General features: G+C 41.9%; 1 protein-coding gene across 13 annotated transcripts in view; it reads right to left on the bottom strand.

Annotated features, from left to right (window-relative positions):
* Positions 1 to 21935, bottom strand: part of ERBB4 (erb-b2 receptor tyrosine kinase 4) — a 580719-nt gene that overhangs the window by 186985 nt on the left and 371799 nt on the right. For all 13 annotated transcript variants that reach the window (XM_080600555.1, XM_080600553.1, XM_080600542.1 and 10 more), the window contains one exon: positions 15632 to 15766. In XM_080600555.1, coding sequence (XP_080456681.1) covers positions 15632 to 15766 — 135 coding nt within the window. The remainder of the gene's footprint in view (positions 1 to 15631; positions 15767 to 21935) is intronic.

The following is a 21935-nucleotide window of genomic DNA, read 5'->3' on the forward strand; positions in this document are numbered from 1 at the left end:
TGCCAGGCTTAAACAATAATAAATCGATTGGCTCCGAGACTGACAAAGTCCTTACAAAAACTGTACTACTTCTCACAAATCTTTCCATATGTATTTCTTCTGATTTTTAGATTGCAGCAAGCCAACAGAGATTTGAGAAAAAAAAAATCAAACAATTCCTGGCATAAAATAGATGATTCCTTTTATTCTTTGTGTCTCTAAAATATGCCAAAACCTACTAACATATAAAAGCAACGTGTAGGCGTAAGAAATAATGAAGAAACGGCAAACCATGAAACTGCACAAGTATTTTTCCTTTCGTCTTGAGGCAACAGCTAATAAAGAGAGAGAATTCCTTCCTGTGATTTCCACCGCTGGTCCTTGGCATCAAGATGCTGAGCAAACTGCAGTCTTAATGCCAACCAGGGGGACCTAGGAACACTCAGTGCTACTAGTAGAGCAGCCCAAACTGCGCAAAAGGAGTACGAGTTCACCTGTAACGATTCCTCACACGTATTCTTATTATAATCAAATAGTGATTCAAGAATTAGCTGGAATTTGCCCAAAGAAAGATTTCTGATGGGCTCTACCTTGTAAGTGCAACCTTACCCATTTGCTGAATTCTTGCACATTAGTGAAGGCACATAAGCAAAGAATTTTTTTCTTTCCTAGTGATATATGGAAAGGAAGAACCTTGATCATTCTCCTGCCCTCTTTACAGAAGCAATGCTAGAGTACAGTTCTGCTCCTGAACAGTAGCACTGCTTGGAATACGTGATGACATTTGATTCAATAGAATGCAGAGGAGGAGGGAAGGAGTTAACAGGAGGCTTACATAATTTTTACAGACTTTGTTATGAAATCTAAACTTAGAAAGGGAAAATTCCCACTGGAACATGAGAATTAGTTTTGCTTTGGCAAATTCCACGCACACAACCAATGGCTCTTCTCCTGGGCTCATCTTCCCTTGGCCAATACTAACGCGACTTACCTTCATTATGGAGTCCAGCGCACAGTACCAGTTGTAACTTCCAGGGTATTTTGTTTTATTTTTTTATTTGTGAAAGATGCCTCTACTCTCCCTGCCTCTGCTGGAGAACGTCACCAGCAGAAAGCATTTGCTCGCTAGGCTGGGAAAGACCAAGGTTACTTTATCCTTGTGCTTTCCCAAGAATTGAGAATGGCTTTCCTTTGTCTCCAGACTGACTTTATTATTTGAGGAACAGTAAAACCGCAGAGGATTAAGTTACTGACAAGACAAGAAAAATGAAGTCCTCCTCTTAACTCTTAGCTCAGTGTAGTACAGAGAAGAACGCTGCTTCTTCCCCATCAGCTATCCCAGCTGCTTTAAGCAGACCTCTGTCTGTAGGGGAAGGAAAGCAGAAGTAAGAAAAAAAATGGTCTCACCTTGTACAATGCTTGCATTTATGGATGGCTTCTACCAGGTAAATAAACTACTAATAAATGTTAGCATATCTGTAACACACTGATAGTGGAAGTGTGAATAAACAGCCAAAAAAAACAGGGTTTTCACGGTTACAAGCCATGGTTACAAGCAGCCTCTTTACTCGTCCAACAGTCTAAAATAATTAACTATCAAAACATCTATAAATCATTTACTAGCTTCTGTAAGCTACTTGTAATCTCATCTTTAACCTAAAAAATCAGTCTTGCAAAAATGCTAGAGACATCCCACAGATGTTTCTGGACATAACTACCTCTAAGATGCACAAAGTTCCAGGCACACTCTGCAGTAAGACCCAGTCTCCTTTCTCCATTGCTTAGATGGGAGAGAGGGTTTAAATAGGCTCGCATGTTGTATTTCTAAGCAGCTGAAACTCCTCAGTTATGGGTGAAAAGATAACACAATCAAAATATAATTCAAACACCACGGCACAGCATTAATGAGAATTAAAGATACTATTGTTGTGATGGATTGTTCTGCCTTTATCAGGCTGTAATGCCTTCCGTGTCCTTGTCTGGCAATTCCTATTGTCACACACTCATTCATTCACACTTCTTTGTTAAGTAAAAATCATTTTACATTTTCTACCAGCCCTGAGCTAGCCATCAGATCTCTTCTATTGATTTGAAAGTTAATTACCTAACACAGACTCACACGTTTCAGGATTTCCTTCCTTTATGGCAGAAGAGAGATGCCTCGTAAGAGAAAGTATAGCTTTCAGTAAAAGAAGAAAGCATCTGATAGGAATATCTAGCGCTTGTTTTCTCCTCCTCTCTGTGGAAGAGTAATGGGATATAGAAATCTAAGGGCCCGATCCTCTACTGCCATCAAACTATGTTGCTTTCACTGATTTCACATGAGCTCACCTCGGGGTATTATCGCCAAATAGTTTTCCAACATGGGATTAGAAAATCCCGTAAAATCCAGGCTTTTCTCTAACAAGCTGTTCTTGCGCTGAAATTGTTACTTTTGTTGTGGTAAATGGCAGCATGTTGACTGACCTTTCCATCTCACACCTGTACCACTGCTTCTACCCCGAAGTCTTCATGCCCAGTACAGGTACCCTGCACAAATGCTGGAGGCGTCCCTTTACAGTGAAAACTTGTTTGGACCCATGAGCTGAAAGCAAACTGCTAACGATCATTTCCAACAGGGACTTCCAAGTCTGCCATTCAGTCCCATTCAACACCTCTATCTTCCCTTCGGCTTCCTTGGCAGATAGGAAGAGAGATGCACACAAACGGAGAGGGACTCGGGCACAGGCAGCTGAAAAGAAAGCGGCATGGGAAATAGGTCTACGAAATGAAAACAGTCCAGGAGATAGGTACTGAAAGAGCACAGTGAGAGATACGGGGACAGCACAAGGGAAGGCAGGGGAGAGGAAGCAGAGATAAACGCAAACCAGCCCAGAAGAAAACAAAACCTCTGAAGGGGGATGCATTTTCAAGAGTAATGTCTGATGGAGACAATGCTCGCATGCGCACAGGGACTGGGAATCTGTAGAGAACTCTGAAATTACAGAGTATCGCTAGATACGCTGGTGGCAGGCACTTTTGATTTTAAGAGAGATTGGCCACCAGAGGTAAAGGAATAAATGGAAAGCCAAGAAGAGCGTGTCAGCGGCACTGAACGGGCTCAGGCCAGTGAATTTGTATTTATCACTGACAGCTCCGAGCTGATAGCAAGCTCTCTGTAATGCAACTTCAGCTGCTACAGAAAAATGTCTTCAGGCCACAGTAACGACTCCAGGAAGGGACCTGAGGGGGGTAATGAAGACACTAGTTATTTTTCTTTGCCTGGAACTGACAGCACTGGTAAGGCTGTACAACTTGATGCATTAATTGGAAGTTTACTCATCCACACAACATAAAAATGTTCACATATGACATAGTGTAAAACTTTACACTGATTAAGCAATTAGGAGCTATTAATTATCACTGCTTATAGCTGTTAGCACAGAGCAATGTAAGTGAATTCCCCCCACTGTGGTGGTGAATTAGCTCCAATCAGCATCAAATGCATTTCTGAACACACACATAGGGATCCCAAGCAAATTGGGAGACACAGCCAGAAGGCAAAAAGGATAGGTCAAGTTATACCTGCTGCTTGGCAGGCTCATCAAGAACAACAAGCCCTCAGGAATCTTCCCTTGTAATCATCACTATTAAGAAAATATATTCCCCTCCGTGAGCCATAGATAACTGCACAGCCTCGCACACTTGCAGCAGGACATCTGCTACTACATGGCCAGGCAGCCCCGTTCCTGGCTAACAGGGGTCTACACTAGGATGGACGTGCAATCCGTCATCAGGCCATCCCCACAGCACACAGAGCAGCAATCGTGGATCCCTTCAAAACCCAGGGGAATTGCTCATTTTGCTTCTCCTCTGCGCATAAGGAGGGTGATGTTCCAGCAGCTGCAGCTACTACCCTTACCAGCCCAAAAGCAGAGAGCTGGTACAGCACACGACCGCTCAGTCCTTACGTGCACAGATTGCCTACCTACAAGGCAGCCATAGCAATGCCTGACTTGGGACACTCTCACTCCTCCTTGCTCCGAGATACACCCAGTGGCTCACAGCCCCGGTGCTTCTTATTCTGGCCCACAACAAGGGCTGCTTCAGTCTGTGGCATGGCGAGGCACGATTCAAAAACCACAAACAAGCCAGGCAGCAGCAGACTCCTACTGACAGCAGTCACGTGTGCCCATCATCACGCTCTTACACCATTTTAACACGGAAAGCTGAGGTGCAAGTTTATGATGTCCGCTTGTGCCTACCTTAGTGTCTGTAATAAATCTTAAGCCAGATCTCTTTCCTCAGATGCACCAGCAGACTTGCTGCCTGATGCCTAATCTTGGCTGAAAGCTGAAGGATGCAAATACAGGTTTCTTTTTGGATGCAGTGTGTAACACTGGGAGAGAAATCTCGGTGCTGTTAGAGGGGATTTTTCAAAGGAGGTGCTCAGCAAACTCAAGACACATTAAAAAGTAAATGCCAAATCTGGGGGTGTTCAAGTGCTTGTCTAATACCAACTCCTCCACCCCTCAAACAGATCAACTAAGTCAATACCGCATAAATCAAAATAATGCCCTGTAATAATGTCCCTGTAATGCTGCCAAAGCAGTAATAAAGTTTGAACAGAGGGGCATACAGTTTTCATTTTTTAAACAAAGTAATAACCTCAGAGAAAGGAAATGAGAAGTTAGAATTGAATTGGCTTTTAAAATTCATTTTACTTTTTCTTGATGCCATGTAATACTTGGAGAGTCTGACTGAGGGCAGTTAGGTGCACTGACATTTTAACTAACTTTTGACTCAGCCAGATGGAAATACTAGAAAGGAAGTCCCCAGTCCCATGAAATTTGGAGTCCAGTTTTAAACAAATTCTGGATAAATATCACAGTATGCTTATTCAAACATAATTGTTTATTCAAACTGTATCTCTGGCTGTCTGAACAAAAGTGATCATTGCAAAACAATAACTGGACAACAGAAGCCCTTTCTTTGTAGGAAAACAATGCTCGGATATATACTCTACTATTTACATTCAGTGTTTGCAATCCACAAATGTACAATGAAAATAATCACGCAAACAGATTTCAGCATGCAATTTCCTGGATAATCTTCAGTTACCAGAGCTCTGCACAGAGATGACCCTGTGGGCATCCTACAACTGTCACAGAGATGTAACGCAATGAACTGGGTAGGAAGCCAAACTTTATACGTAGCCATTTGTATAAAACAACTTGAAAACCCTGAATTACCTTATCCTGTAACTATTCTATACTTTTCGACTATGCTGTAACACTTCACTAATGATGGTTTTTATGAGGTTTTGAAAGTAAATTACAAGTTCCTACAAGGGGACCAGAAAGAAGACTTAGAGCTGTGAAAGACTCATTGAATCCTGGCTCACAGAGATGCGAACATGGAGCTCCTACACACAGGCACAGTGTGTGTGTGACAGGCTGCAGGTGCACAAAACACACTCCTTTTTTTGCTTTCCTACTTTGTACACCATGCCCATTGCTTAGACAGAAACTTCCCTCCAAGTCACTCAGCACGTGAACGCACAGCACTGCCCACTTTCCTGCAGGAGGCAGAGGGAATCAGAAGGAACCTCCTGAAACAGCCGTGTATTCGTGCAGCCTGCTGGTCCAAGCTCTTGAACCAGGCTGTCCATGAAAGCTGGACAGGAAGGCTAGTGACAGTGCCGAGAACTTCTACTAAAATAGACGCGTGGGACAAAATCCTACAAAAACGCAGATGTGACAGCAGCAAAAGCTTGGGGTGTTTGTGTGTGTCATGAGAGCAGCAGCCTGCCAGGAGATGGCCATCATGAGGCCAGCCGGCCAGCCCCCATGGCAGCCCCCCAGTGCCGTGGAGCAGCACGCCTCTCCTGGCGCTCCGCACAGCAGCACGAAGCGAGCTGGCTGAGCTGGTGGCTGGGACCTGCATCTTGCTCAGCAAACAACAGACAACTTCAAAAGGGTGGGAGGCGTGCAGCAGCTTCAAGAACTGGTAGATGCAATTAAACGACTGATTTTATAGACTTTCTTTTCTTCCTCTTTCCCTAAGCAGCTCTTCAAAGGCAGCTAGCTAGAGCAGCTGCAGCTTGCTGTGAAAGACCAATTCCACCCACCCACCCACTCACTACAAATCTGCCAATTACCATTCAATTAGACTATTTTAACTATTCTGAGTATTTGGGGTTTATTTCCTACTTTCAAGAAACACCGGTGTTTGTGATAAAGCAAGCTGCTTATAATGGAAAGGGATGCTTTCATTTAAACTGAAAGTCTCCCCCTTGTGTAATACAGTGTTTAAACACCAATCTGCTTACAAACAGGTGGCATACAGTAATACGTTAAACACACACAGGTTGCCCTTAAAAGATAAGTATTTACCAAGAGTTGCCACACGCTACTACGTGGAGCACTACTTAAATTCTACAGCTACAGAGCAAGTACCACTTTGTAATATTTTCTATACAGTGGCATGATAATCTGTCCCGCTTCATGGGTGACTTTCCCCCCACAGCTGCTGTAAGGAGGGAAGATTTTTCATTGCAAAGAGATGCTTGTGTCAGAGCTTATTCGGAAACTGTTAATTGTGTCTTTCTCAGTGCTATCCTTTCTGTGCCCATTACTCCTTAAGACCCCTGGCTTTGTAGCAGTTCCCTTGCTAGATCCCTGGATTAGGCTCCAGCAGCCTAAGGACTGCTGTCCCTCACGCCATTATTTATTCGCATTAGCCAGGTATGCTTGTGTTTGTTACTTCTTATTCAGCGAACTCAACTGTTAGAGGCATCGTATTTCCATTAAATGCCATGTCGGCATGCCTTTCAAATCTGTTTCAAGGACATTCACCAATTGACAAATCCCTTCTGAAAACACTGGCTGAAGGTATTTATTAGGAAACTAAACTGATTCCCTTTATTCAAAACACACTGTTCTGAGTTGATGAAAACATTACCATCACCTTCAGGCAGTTCAGCTTTCTGTACCAAAGCAAAACAAGTCCTACACCTCATGTATTCCTCCATATCCAGTTATATAACCTGGCAAAAGCTATTCTTTAAAATAAATTCTTTCTGTTACTATATATGTCTTTCATTTCCAGGTAAGTAAACAAATTCTGTCCTGACTAGAGATTCCTTAATGGTAGGAAAAGCAACCTCCACGTACACTGAACAAAAAGCGGTTGCAAGACTTGCTGGCTGCCTATATTCAGCTCTGATTTAAATTTTCTTTCCAACTGAGATATCCATGAAACTGTAACTGCTGCTTAAATGCCATGTTGCAAGCCTTTGAAGCGTGCTCCACACAGAAGGAGCTTTCACAAAACGGTTTAGTTATTTGTGGTTTTTTACCTGAAAGAACAGCTTCTCCTCCTGGCTTTGCCCTGGTGACACCTGCAGCAAGGAATGTATTCTGTGCCGAGACCACCTCTCTGCAGAGGCCCCATTCGCTGGTCTCCAAACATACATTTAAAATGTTAATTGAACTTCAAGTAATAACCTCAGTGAAAGGTTATAATTTAACCAGCTCCGCAGTAAAGAAGGTCTTCAGCACATACTTTCTGGAATGCCATTTACTCTGTAGGTAGTTTCCAATTTAGATGTACACCAGAAATGATATGCTAGCTATTCTGAAAGCTGGCTTTAAGCATGAATTAGTCACTTTCCTTCCTTCCTTTAGCCAGGATACAGAAACATACCGCTGTTATTTTGGCCTTCTTCAGAGCAAAATCCTTGTGCTTCGAAGAAGAACACAAAACCTTGCAGGACTGACTGGACAAAAGGCAGTTAGCTGATGTGTGCCTCGGTACCAAGGGCTAGGGGGTTGATTTACATGGATTCACAATAGAACATGAGGCATCTCCTGGTCTAAAGGAAAGCTTTCCACGTTCTTTTATCTACACAGCATTCAGCTCTCCCAAGTCTTTACTAACCAACGGCATTTTTGCTGTGACACCCGAGGAAACGGGCCCCATCCTTGCTCCCACGCTGACACCTGACTCCCAGAGTTACCAGGGTGGCTTCCGGATGGCAGCAAATGAGGACTGGTCCTGCCCGAGAGCGTTCTGAATGGTCCACTTGGAAAAGCTGGTGTGCACACATCTAACTTGTCACACAATTCGGCCACAGCATACCTGAGAACTTGTGGAAGGGTGGTATTTTTGGGAGAGATTGCAAGGATCTGAGGTACCCCTGTTCTTCATAACTATCACATAATTAATTCAGAATTAATTACCCCATGGTTTGAACCAAGTATAAATTTCCAGATACACCACTAAGGTAAAAATAATCCTCTTCTACTGTTGAGACTACTCATACCAAACGTGATTTAGTGTGCCCTGTAACCAACAAGGCCACTGCTGAACACTACACCAGGGGCTGGCTACCCTGCAGACCTCCTTCTGCAGCTGTAACGAACGGCTGGACACAAATCCACCCACTTCCCTTGCCAGCCACTCCAAACACTGATTTTTATTACCTGATGGAGAACAGAGCTTTAACACTTACACAAAATCCCATGCAAATATTAACTCATGCATTTTGCTGAAACACCTTATAAGAATACACAATGTATGCTGAAAGGCATGTACAGTAACTAAATAGCTGATTTCTACTATGTCAATTTAAAAACAGTACGGGACTTTTGGCCTCAAAGTAGGCTGGCATAGAGAGACAATTTTACCGAACTAAGTTTTTACGAAATTGTCCCCATTTCTGCAATATTTTAAGGTATCCTTTTGAAACTGTATTACACTTTTTGCTAGCGTGTGGGAAACTCACAGGAGAACATGGTCCAGCAAACCCTCCGGTATCAGGGCCAATGGCGTAACAGGTTAACCTAAATAAAACAACTCACAAAGAGAATATAAAAGAATAAAAGAGGAAGGAAGAAAAAAATTTTATGGAGCCAGCACTGATTTAAATCAACCGAATGCACCCTGTACAGAGCCAGGTACGTCGAACAGCTGTACTGCTTCCAAACGCACATGCACCCAGGTAAGGTCAGTCGCAGCCTGGGGTGTCTGCTGCAGGAGAACATAGAGCTGACTTCAGAAGCCACTGTGCAACTGGCTAGTCCATTTTCTGTTCCTTTAATTAAAATGCAAAGCACTGTCTAACTGGTAAACATCTAATTAGATTTTTGTCTATGTTTCAACACTAATAAAACACGTGAAAATGCATTTAAGTGCCAGCTAATTGGGGACTCTCCAAAAGTAGCTGTAAATGAGCAATTACAATGCAATTGGGGTGTGGTTCCCCAGGGATCAGCCAGCACAGGACTGATGCTTTTTAATATTCCAGACAAAAGTTCAGAAATTATTAGAAAACCCCAGGCAATAAAACATACAGGTGACAGGAAGACTGAAAGCCCAGCAAATAACAGTGAAGAGCATCCAGTATTACAGAGGCAGCCAGGCTGGCTGCTGGTAAGCTGGGGTCCCTCACACCAAACGCCTTTCCTACAGCCAACTGTAAGCCTGCACATTTCAGAATAAAGTGTACAGGCTACATTTTCTGGAAAATAGGGAGTCTCTAAAACACACAGGTATCACAACAGACTATCAGGATCCTCACATGAAGCTCAAACACAAAAGATACAATTTTAACTTCCACAAGGTATTGGTTAAATCACTAATAAAACACTTTGTATGCTTTGCTTTCCCCCTTCTGAAAGAACATTGGAAAATATTTTACATCGAAGAGCAACTGAAATTATACTAGAGTTGGAAAGAAATTCCTCACAGTGTGAGCCACAAGACCCTCTATCTGTTTAGCTTATGAAAAAAAGATCAAGAGGTGAGCTGATTACGCCGTACAAGCCGCTACTGCAGGGAGAAAACACCGGGTACTCAAGAGCTCATTGAGGTAGTGAAGGTGTAACAAGCAATAACATCTGGAATTTAAAACTGTGTTCAAATCAGACATAAAGGCACCTAGTGTTATTTCTTTTAACAGTAAGGAAGTAATAAACTTCCTGAGGGACAGCTATGACTTCTGTAAAGCTTCAGGGCAGTGCCAGGAGGATGCATAGGGCCGAAGCCCCACTCTCGTGCAGCCAGGGACTCTAGGATCTTCATCCCCTCCTGGGGTCAGGGCTGCAACTCAAAGCCAGGCTGGAAGTTATGCCGGGCTTCAGAAAGCTACTGCGCTCAACGCCAGTCAAACAGATGGCATTCCAGGTCCTCTGCAGAAAGGAAATCAGAGCTAGTGATGTTTCAAGGCTTCTTTTGCCCTTAAGAAATCTATGAATCAATAAGTAAAAGAGAGGAGAGAAATTTTAAAGGAGTCTATCTGTTGAATACAACATGGGATTTATTGAATCACAGGTACACAGCTGAAGACTAAGACTTTTCTTCCCATGCATCATGTTAGGAATGTAGAACTACTACTGCATAACTCAGAAGCTGTGGTTTTATGGTATCAGGTGGAATTAGATAGAAGGCAGTGACAGAGAAGGACGATGTTATGAATAATAAGTGACTGAAGTTTCTGCTTGAAAAAAGTTCTGCAGATCTCAGGGCACTTCAGAATCTGAGCAGAAACTCCAGTTCAGGACAATACTTGAAATTGGGCCCAATTTTCAGAGTTCGGTTGAAGCTGGACATTAGTTAACTTTTGTCCTATGTTTTTCTGAATAATTTGTTATAAAGCAGCAATTTTTTAAAACTTGAAAATGGCAGGTAATCTTTTAATCTTTATTACCCAGACAGTTACCAGCTCCATCATGAATATGCATCCATAGATTTCAGTATTTTTAAATACATTGTTGATTTATTTCAATCTATGCTATTAGCTACACCCAGTGACCTCAACTTCATAATTCAAACCCTCTGGGCTTTTCTGTGAAACAAGAACTCCATGTAAAGCTGTGCTGAAAATTCTGATTTAATACTACAGTCCTTGTCAAAACCTGCAAAGGAGCTCAGCTGGAGCAATGGGGTTCTAGCGCACTTCCTGCTCCGACTAAACCAAGGAGGTCAGTGAGGACGCTGAGGACACGGATCAAAGCAGCTGAGTTTTCAGGTGTGCTGCACTTAGTCTCAGGCTGATCAGAGAGGAGGAGTTCTACCAATGTCAAGTCATTTCAGGCAAGAAGTTTACTCCTTATTCCCTGCTTTATTTCTTGCACCATTGTGGGGAGCTGCACCTTGGGTTTCCAGCTCCGAAGGGCAGATCCCTACGTCTTTAATTACAGGACCAAATCCAACATCTGGATTTGGTAACAGCGGAATGTGGTATTGGAAGTGTGGCTTCAGCATGCTTGGCTAATGCCTGAATACATGGCTTAGTTTTGGAAGGAGAGAAGACAGATTTTCTGCACTGAAGAAACAAACCAAGTAACATAGACCTAACAGGAAAACTTTGTTCCTTGGACAGTTAAGCATTTTTGAGATTCCCAGTGCCACGTGTGCCTAGCTTAGAAACCTCAGGTTGAAAACACTGTTTTCAGTAAATGGAAGTGAAGGCTATTTTCAATTACAATTAACTGTAAAAGCTTCATCTGCAAGATACCAGTCTGGAAAGGCTCTGCAAACAGTAAATACTCGTAATATCTCAGCACATGAGTCAAAATGCCAGGCACAGAGGAACCTGTCCTCAGAGAGCTGAAGTACACATGGTCCCTGGTACAACATTTGTTTGTGACACTGCAGCAGTACACACTGAGCTTTACACCTGCAGCCATCGGCTCTACTCATCTTAACAGTAAGACCGTGTAAATTCCAGGGCGTCTAACATGAGCCTTTCTGCATGCATTTGATCAAAACATGGAGCAACGTGTAGAACGCATTTTAGGTTAAAGAACAAGAAAAAGGTCAAGCAGCATTTAGGATTCAGATGTCTACAGCACTCCTACTATCGTGGTTAAGACACTAAGGCGTTTTCAACAGGCTTCTTAACACTGATGTGACAATGAAAGAAGGGAATTGGAAGAATCTGTATCCCTGGAGTTCACTGGCCATATCCTCTTCTGCCTAGCATTGATCTAAATGAAGGGGAGTGCCAGAGAGCTGGCAGATCCAAGGTATGAAACAAGCACAGAGACAGAGGAATGATTTTATTTCAAAGCATTTTCATTCCTCTCCACCCTTTTGTCTTCCTCCTCTGCTGATTGCTGTGGAGCAGCAGGGAGGGCTGCAAGTGAAATTATCCCTGAAGTGGGACCATTATCAGCTGTTCGTTTGGCTGGGGAAGAGAGCACCGGCAGGCAGCTTGCAGCACCGGCTACCGCAGCAGGGATGAGGCAGGAAGAGCACAGCTGAGGCCAGGCACATGCAGGCTGGTGCACCAGTGCTCCTGGTAGGACTGGCGTCTGGTCTGGCAAAGTCGAAAACCCAGCAGGTGCTGCCAGGTTCCTCTCTGAAGGTGAGCCCTTGTTCTGGAGGACCTTAGGGGAGATTTCATGTCTGTTACTCTTGGCTGGAAGCAAAACTAACAATGCTCCAATACTAAATCATGTTTTTAGGACCTGCCCAAAGTATTAAGCATCTGACTCTGACGCTCATGCCAGTTAGCATCCTTTTGTCCCTACAATATTCTCTGCCAGGGAGGCCTACGGAGGTGGTCACTGTGAAATAGCCCTAACAATTTCTGGGGCAAATGCTATTCCTCTATTCATAGCAGACAGGGCTAAACATGACACGTAGGTTGATCCATCTACCCGGGTCTTACGCCAGCACATGTTTACACAGACTTTCCTAAATGACTACTAGTACTGATTTTGTTGAGCTTGACATGCAAGATCTGGCTGGTTTATATTCACAGATGGATGAAGCCCCTCTGACAGACCTCTTCCCTTTCCTGTGAAGGTTTTCAGAAAAGCAGTAAAAAAACACTCATTCTTTTCAAGATACTCGGACAGGGAATGTCCCAGAGGGCCTTCCCTGACATCTTTTGCACTTATTGTATTCTCAGTAACACCAAACAACATGTGCTTACTAAATTCCAGTGGACTTAGTCAAGATTTGCATTTGATAGAGGCACCTGAGACTTCAGGCAATTTAATACATTTGTGTAAAATAAACAATAAAAATATATGCTGGATCCAAAAAGCATGACTCACAGTCTAAGTAGGAAAGTACCAAAGACTTTGTGATGCACTGAGCATCACTTGCAGCAGTGGAAAAATAGTAAGGCTGGGCCCAGCAAGCACCCACACTGCTTCACAGATTCTGAAAAGTGACATGTGAGCCAAATTTGAAAAGCATGTACCTTACTTAATGATACTCTATAGAGATTTCCATTCTAGGGTTATAATTCAATGTTCATTTCTCTAAATCCTTTCTGTACCAGCAAAAGTAACTTGCCTTTATTGTTTCATAAACTACCATTGTAACATATTCCCCTTCTCCTACCTCTTGACAGGTAGTAATAAGGTTCCACCATTCTTGAGTGATTTTATTTGAAGGCTTTATTATATTTTGTATATATTAATACACACACAAGAAATACACACACACATGGACAGCTATTTAATTTTAGGTGTTTCTAAATGGTGATCCCTGTGCCTAAATTCTTTGTTTCCCAAAGCCTTAACAACTTTGTTAAACCATCTTACCCATTTTTGGACTTCAGTATAACAGGGTTTAGATTTTCACCTATGTAAGTTGTGAAGACAAAAATAGTTTGGATTAGCTAATTAAATAAAATTTCACAGGACTTGTGAATAGTATTGAAATAGAATCCACTGTCTTGGAGAAGGAGACTTATGCTTATTAAATTAAATACAGTCCAACTGGGCTCTTCTCAATCCCAAATAGGGGAAATAAAATTTGGGTAGCCGTCTTAAAGAAGTTGCCTTACTACACAGCCCTCAGTCTGAAATAATGCTGCTTATCAGGATTATCAAACACAAGTGGCAAAGCACAAAATGTTCCTCCCTGTGTTTCAAAGCAGCTCAAAAGGAATGATTAAAAAAAAAAAATGTCTCCAGAAAACTGGACCGAGATACATACATTCTTTCATCCTGCTGGGGGAGCTAGCATTTGCCTTTATTACTTTCTGGTTGTGATTCCAAAAGTACTCAGCGCTGACCTTGTTCTGATTCCTCTGGAGCTACCAGCAGAACTTTTGCTAGCTCAGAAAGAAAGTATTGATGTTGGTTGCTTTTTTAAAAGAGCTTATTACCTTGGTATTGCAAAAGCATTTGTCTTGAGCTGGCAAAGGTTAAAAGAAAACCCAATAACAGAATAAAACAGAATAACAACCAAGTCTTTTTCGTGTTGAAGTAATGATTCATAAAAGGCTACATACCGGCATTCCTTAACCTTCAAAGGCTTTATTAGTTCTGCTTAGAACTGATCATCACCAGTGATGAGATTTTTAATATGCAAATAAGATAGCTGGCTGCGTTACAACTATGTCAGGTTTCCAGCCAGAAGGCAGAGGAGTTGAGCCTCAGCTCCGGAGCTGGCAGACCCAGGACAAGTGGAGTTTGGCAGGCTCCCGCAGGAAGCTGTGTCTCAAGTAGCTCTGCTCTTTATTTGAGGGTAGCAGGTGAGACATACAAAAGCAAGCTGTCCTTACAGAAAACAATTATACCATAAAACACTTAAAAATCAGTTAAAAATCAGTTGCTGCTGACAAATTATGGGGATTCATCCAATGGCCTTTACCCAGAGTTTTTATCTTTTTGTTGAATTCCTAACATACTGCTGAAGGATTTAAATTCTTTCTTGGTTGTTGTGGCAGCTAGAGGCACAATCAGCGATTTATACATCCTTGAGGGACACACCTCAGGATATGGCAAGCAACCCAGAATGTCCCTTTATCCAGAATGCCCAGAACAATGTCTGCTGTGGTATCGTGCCTGACATCGGATATAAACTTCTTCCCAGCCTATACCTGAACTTCAATCTCAATACATCCTGAGGGTACTGTTTAATGGCATGATAATCATTTTGAATACACTTTGCTGTACCAGGGAATATTTAACCTAAACACTTTGTACCGCTGTATCACTAATGAATTCACTATTGCTCCAAAAATCATCAAAATACTACTGGAAGTGAGTAACTCCAGGGAAGGGAATTAGGGAAACAGGCCAAACAGATTAATGAAATTATATAGATACTACAAGTTCGAAAAAGAGAGTATTAAAACAGAGAACACACTAAAACCAGAAATATTGGCTGCAATTGTAAAGACCACCCCACCCTCTGAGTATTCTGTTTCTTTACCAGTACACACAACGTAACAGGCTAGCTGTATCTTTAAGGTTCATTTCTTATCTAAAGTCAGAATAGCCGTGAGCTTGTACCATAGTTACTCCAGCAGCTAATTATGATGCCATAGGCAGAACACTGTGACCCAAGGACCAGACTGAGCAGCAGGAACAAATGCAAAACAAACAATAACGTCTGTGCTTCTACAGTAGCACAGTGGCTTTAGCAATAAATAGAAAAAAAAAAGAATCTGCACAAGAGAGAAAGCAGATGAGAGAAAATTCAGAAAATGCATGATGTTCACAAACACGCTTTACAAAGTGTTTTTAAGATTAGACTAAGTGTTCCTATAAGCAGCACACAAACTTTGAAGAACGCAGTAGGAGGGGAAAATTTACAAATACAATTCTGCATAACAGAGTATCAGGGAAAAACTTGTGGTCATATTTATACCGTGTCATGCTGTGCTGATGACAAGACAAAGAATTAAACTGATACTTACATCCCGAGCTGCCATTCGTTGGAACCAAAGTGAAGTTGGAGGCCCAGGGGTTACGCACAATATCCTGCCAATGAATGGTGTCTGCGAAGCAAAGAAATTTGTTCTGGCCAACATACACCCCTCCATTCAGTATTTCTGCACAAAAGAACAAGAGAACATAGTTATAAAGCTTTAGACATACAGCTAATTAGGTTTATTGCCACTGTGTGTACTGGAGAGAGAGGGCATGAAATTCAAATGCAAAGATTCTTACAGTAACCTCAGCTAATACTTTGAAAACTGGATGGCAAGTAACATACAGTATTTGTAAACAGGAACCATTTATATATACACTGAAGAAACCTGATGAAGACAGCCACACAACTGCTAGATGATTTACTGGGCTTACTTGTTGCTCCAGTGTAATCGTGTGTAAGGGTATTGTTATTCGTGGGTAAAACAACTCTCAAGATTTAACTGACTTTAAAAAGCACAAGCAGTCAATCATACTATGCTGCATTGCATTAATACATATGAATACTTAAAGCACATAGTAAACTGATACGCTCTCCTGGGGTATGAATTTTCTGATCCCAGAGTAAATAAATAAAGAGGGTTCATTTGTCAGGATGTCTTGAAAAGCACCCCCCCCGACCACACTGCCCTGCTGGTCAGCTCTGCAGTCCACTCTCTTCTGCGCTGGCTCACACATTTTTTCTATCAATGAATCACTATCAACCTTTCCAATTTTGTAGGACTCCCTTCTCATCAAACTTTTAGTCATAAATCCTATTTGAAAAGTCAATACAGAGACCATGTTCTTCTGTTAATCCCAGCCATCTACCTATGCAGGTTATAGCGACAGAGCGAGTCAGGGCGACAATCACAGCCAAAGCAGGACCCAAACTCGCATCCTAACTTTTTTAATGTTACAGCATCTACATTCCTTCGTCACAAAACACAGGCATTTCAATTTCCTGCCTCTTCAGCCATGAATCTACTATCTGAATTTCAAGACTGACCATAAGTAGTTTCAAAACTGCAAAAGTGACTCAAATTTAAACATGAAATGCCTGTTTTCCAGAGAAAACTGTATTTTTTAAGTTCCCTCTTCCCAAATACTGTGATCCCAAACCCCCACTGAAACATCTTGCTGGGAGCTTTGCACCTGAGGGAGATGGTTTCTGAGCAGATAGAAGTTCCCATGATAGGCCATCACAAATTGGAGGGGGGGGGGGTTCTCTGAAGGAAATTTAAAAATTTGATAAGTATGGAAAGGTATTAGTGATCATTTCTCTATTTCAATGTGGGTTTTCCTTTTTTTTTTTCCTAGATCATGTTTATTGTGTTTATATCAGTTGATTTTTAAAAAATAGCTTGTTGCCCTACCTCGAAGGCTTGATTTGTCAAATCTCAACATAAAAATGATCTTATGGCTGTTAGATGTAGCACTGGGGTCTCCTTTGGAGCAGTAACTCTTTTTTCACCCTCTACACTCTTGCTCATATTCAGCATTCCTCTTTTTAACCTGACTCTTGTATTTCCAAAGCAGAGGATAATCCTTGTGTCTTTCATTGAGGTTAACAGGAGCAATGCAGCTAAAACATCACGCACCGCTTAGTGTCAGAGATTCCAGCCTCAGCTAAGAAATGTTGAAGGTTAGCTACTAATGGCACTTTGCAATGACATTAAGTGGTGCTATACAGCCAGGAGTGTCACACTTCTTACAGAGACATTAAGAGTGAATCTCGACTACCGTGGCAATGACTAGGTTGTCTGATAGTCCTCACCTCCCACAAAAACCTTTAAAAGCTGTAGAGGTAATACCGAATACCAACATTGACCAACAAGGAAGGAATTACTGTGTTTTTCTTTTAACATTTGAGTTTACAGGCCATGGCATGTGGAGGAGGTAGCCCCTAAGAAAAGAATTATTAAATAAAGGATCATCTGTAAATACATCTTTCCACCATATTAATCAGTTCACAGTATTAATACCTATTTCTTAGAAATCTCTGGTTTAAAAGCTTGGCTTTTCATTGAAAAGGGGCTTAAAACCAAAACCTGTAATAATAATCTCGTACAGGAGAGAGTCCACATTAGAGATATAGCAATGATCTGTCTGTATGATATTCTTATGATCCCTGAAGAAAAAAACCACAAACCCATACAGCATCTGTTCGCAATTCTGCTCAGGGGAAAAAGTGGGACTCAGAAGCACACTTGAAAACATGATTAGTGATGATTTCTCTGTGTCGTCCCAGCTACACAGGATTAGCTAATCCATGATGGCCCAGATTTTGATTAAAAATAACATCTAACAAGCCATGAAAAACTGAAAAATCTACATTCAGAGCTTCTTAACCACTTGCACATGATTCCAAATAGTGTCACTATCAATTGGTACATCTGAACACCTGCCGCTGGCATAATTTCTGCTTTTTAGAGCATTCACTCATGACAATACCTATCAAATTTTCTCTTTTCTCCAAGGAACTTTGATGTATTCTTGTATATCAGGCACCATCTCACTCTAAAAATAATTCTAATAGTTTCAGTTTGTGGAGAAATATGTTTTTCAGCATAAAAGTGACCAGAAACTGGCCCCTGGCCCCTCTTTACCGAAAGCTTTCCCTGTGGTTTACTAGGAGCAAACATGGGAAATGCTCTGACTTCCCTCATCACTGAATAAGAAACATTGTACCTGTCGTTTGAGCCACAAAACCTGATGTGATGTATTTTTCCCAAACAGTACCATTTTTTACAGGTGACGGGATTAAAGTTTACAGGTCTATTCACGTGGTGACGTTCTGAGAAACCTGGGCTCTTACAGACTTATTAAATAACCAGAAACTCAAAGTTTAGTACAATCCTTAAGGTGCTTTTGCTCAACTCTTCCCATTCTGTTGGATCCAAATCCAGTCTCCTTCTGCCTTCCTTCCCCGCTTGCTATTCCACTTTCCTTTATGCAGAGTCCTCGGCATGTGTAAATCAGCACAGATGTATTGGCTACACTGAATTAACAAACTCAAATGCATTTTGCACTTCTCTGCCCTCTCTTAGCAAGAACAATGCCTGGAAATACCTAATAAACCCCATTACATGTTAAGCAAATGAAGCACAAATGTAATCAATATACAATAGAGTTACTGTATAATGAACTCATCATCATAAAGTCATCATCTCCTTTTAATTTACAGCACTGCAAGTGAGAGATAAAGTTAAACAATAAACAGGAGGAGAAAGGCAGGGATCTCTGACTACGCAGCTGCGCTAGGGAATGAAGCCAGCAGAAGAGCACTTCCTTCTTCTCGTGCAACAGCAGAGGAGCCTTCCTGCCTTCAGAGGCTGCAGGAGGAACCAGAACAAGTCTACCAGTGGATTTTCTGATTTCTCCTGCGAAGAAAGAAGCCAGTTCCTGCCAAGAAGGACAAAAAAAGGACCGTTTGCAGCGACATATACCTTAAATATAATTCTAGGGAGACTATTTTTGTCTTCTAACACATTTTTTGTGACATTGGAGAACTGCTAATCTAAGTCCACCACCGCTGCCTGGGATGGACAGCAGGCAGAGCACTCAGCTCTAGCAACCGCTGCCTCAAATACCACCTGCTTCCTGCAAACGTTACCTTAGGGCTTCCACACTACTTGAGGACATAGAGTTATATAGGGGGATTTTGAAGCACGGGTCCTACTGGCTTTCATTGGGAAAGGAGCTCCTAGAGGTGGCAGACGATTCTGGAAGCCTTCCTTTTAAGCTCCTGATAGCCACACTTGAGTCTCACCACCTCCCATTTTGGCACTGAAGCTGCAGCTGGTGCTCTGAGCAAAGGAGTAGCTCCAAGGTCTTTTGCCATTTGATTCTGAAGTGAATGCAAAATCTTATCATCTTCCTTATTAGAGCTACTTCCCTGGCTTAAAAGCAGTATAATTCTGTCACCCAAGTTATGTGAAAATAAAGCAGCAAATGCACTCGCCACTGACTTGTGCCATTATTTTGCTTATTGTGTGGAGAGCTGCCAAATGATTCTGGGGAACTTACATCTGCATATTATTAAAATTCTATTAAATGGTCATTTATCCAGAGACTTGAATCAGAAATGCATTAACTATTTTATCTGCTATTTCCTTGCTTCCATTAGCCAAGTGATGAAGCAGAACTATTACCACATAACTCTAGTAGCCTACCATACAATACCTAAAATACTAACACCAGAGCAGTGATACATACAGGTCTCTGGCAGCCATCAAACACGAGTATCTTACATTTCCCATAAAGTGCCATGCAACATGGAGAGATACACCATGTACAACTTATACTTAGCCTGCTAAGTTCAAAAAGGGGCAAAGTCCATAGCGTTTGTTGCAATGAGATGAAGGGTTTGGGTGGGGTCAGTGAAACGGGGGTTATCAGCCACCAGAAGCTTGAGATCATTGTAAATAAGGCAAAAGGACAGTAGCTCTGCATGTGCGTTGTCTGTTTAGACCAGAGATGGAGAAAACTTTTATTCATCCATTTGTCAAAAGGGCATTTTCTTCAGCTTCTTTTTTCTTCGGTACAGTGTAATCCCTCAGGGTCTGTTATCTAACTTCTAACATGGATTATATTGGCAAAACATGTTCACATTCTGCAGTGTATCCTTAAGTGCAAATAACTTGCACGTTGATCTGACATGGGGGCTGTTGGCAATTATTTCACAATATAATCTGGTTCTAAAATTGTTCATAAAATTGCTACTGCGGCTGAAGGTTACAAATTAAAAGCTCCTCTCCAGGGGTATGAAGCCAGCAGCCACGATGAACTGGAAGAAGGCACAGTGAGAGGGAAAAGAACTAGCTCCAAGGTGGGCAGAGAAAGGGGAAGGAGCTGATTAGGAGAACTGTTACGAACATCCACTATAACCACCTCAAAAGCAAAACAGAAGATACCTTACACTTTCCACGGTGATTGTCTGCTAACAAAACAGCTGTCTGTTACACTACACCGTACACAGGTGTACCCTGCACATACCTATAATATAACGCATATTGATGATAACTGAATTTCCAAGGTCAGCCTCTGTTAGAGCCGAGACATCGTTGCATGCTGACAGTGCTTCCCCATCATCAGCCAGATGACAGGGATTTCTTGTCAGATACTGTACCACTCTCAAAACACTGTCAAATTTCTCTCTAGATGCTCAATGCATTACCTAAAAATGGCTTTGGCCCGGAAATTTCATGCCAAACCAAGTCTTTTGATCTCTTAGCACAGTAGATTGCGCTGATGACCCACTGGGAAGGCACTTCAGGTCTATCATTAATAAGCTATGTCTTAAAGGGTAATGAGAACTGGGTGCTTTAGCAGACAATAGCTCATCCATCATCAATCAAGATCTGAAGTTTTTATACAGATGATTTAAGAAGAGTTGGACTGTGTAAAATTGAAATGTCACATTTGTATTGGGAGACGGGGGGAGCTTGATAATGAAAATGAGAGTTTTAACCTTCTTCATTTCAGCTCAATGACCATACTCAAAAGCTCATGGATGTAGAATCTGTGTACCAGCTAGAAGCCCCAGACAGCCTTCGATCTCAATTATACAATTTCAAGCAAAGATTATTTGGGTCATTAGCTGGAAGTCAGTTTCAAGGCTTGATGGTAACAGCAAAATACTCTTTATTTCTGTCAAAAGCATTCGGTGTTATGTGCGGGCTGCGGGTCTGTACTTCTAAGTGCTCAATAACTAAGAACACTGGATTGTAGCATCTGAGCATAAATCTTCAAAATCTACCTACCTTTTTGCTACAGAAATAAGAATGGAGTAATCTTATTACTTTTCATTGAGGTTGATGGGGTACCTTTTCACCATTTCACTGCAAAAGTGTGTGACTATGGATTCATGTAGTCCTTGTGAGTCATTTAGCTACTACATTAAAGGACAACAGGTCTGGCTAACTCTTCTTTAGCAATCTCCCCAAAGCAAGTTTCTTTCATTAACAGGTTCAGCCATATTAAACCAACTCAAAGAAGACATTTGTATCCGCTCAGATTATTCCTGACTTGGTGCATGCCCCAAGTTCTTCTTTCTCACAGACTTACAAATTTTAAGGCATCATAGCACATAACTGGTTAATTCCTAAAAGGAAACAACAGTGCAGATTATTCCAGATTTACAATACACATCCCATGCCTACTCTTAGGGAACCGCAAGTCAGCGTATGGCTCAGTGTCAGGGTGATGGGTTGCATCTTACCTTGTGCCCTAAGCAGCTACTGAGACCGCTGAGCACATAAAACACAGCCACATGACCCCAAGAGCTTCAGTGCATGGAGAAAGGCACCC

Source organism: Anser brachyrhynchus (genome assembly GCF_964034855.1).
Source record: "Anser brachyrhynchus genome assembly, chromosome: 7".
Classification (NCBI taxonomy): Eukaryota; Metazoa; Chordata; class Aves; order Anseriformes; family Anatidae; genus Anser; species Anser brachyrhynchus.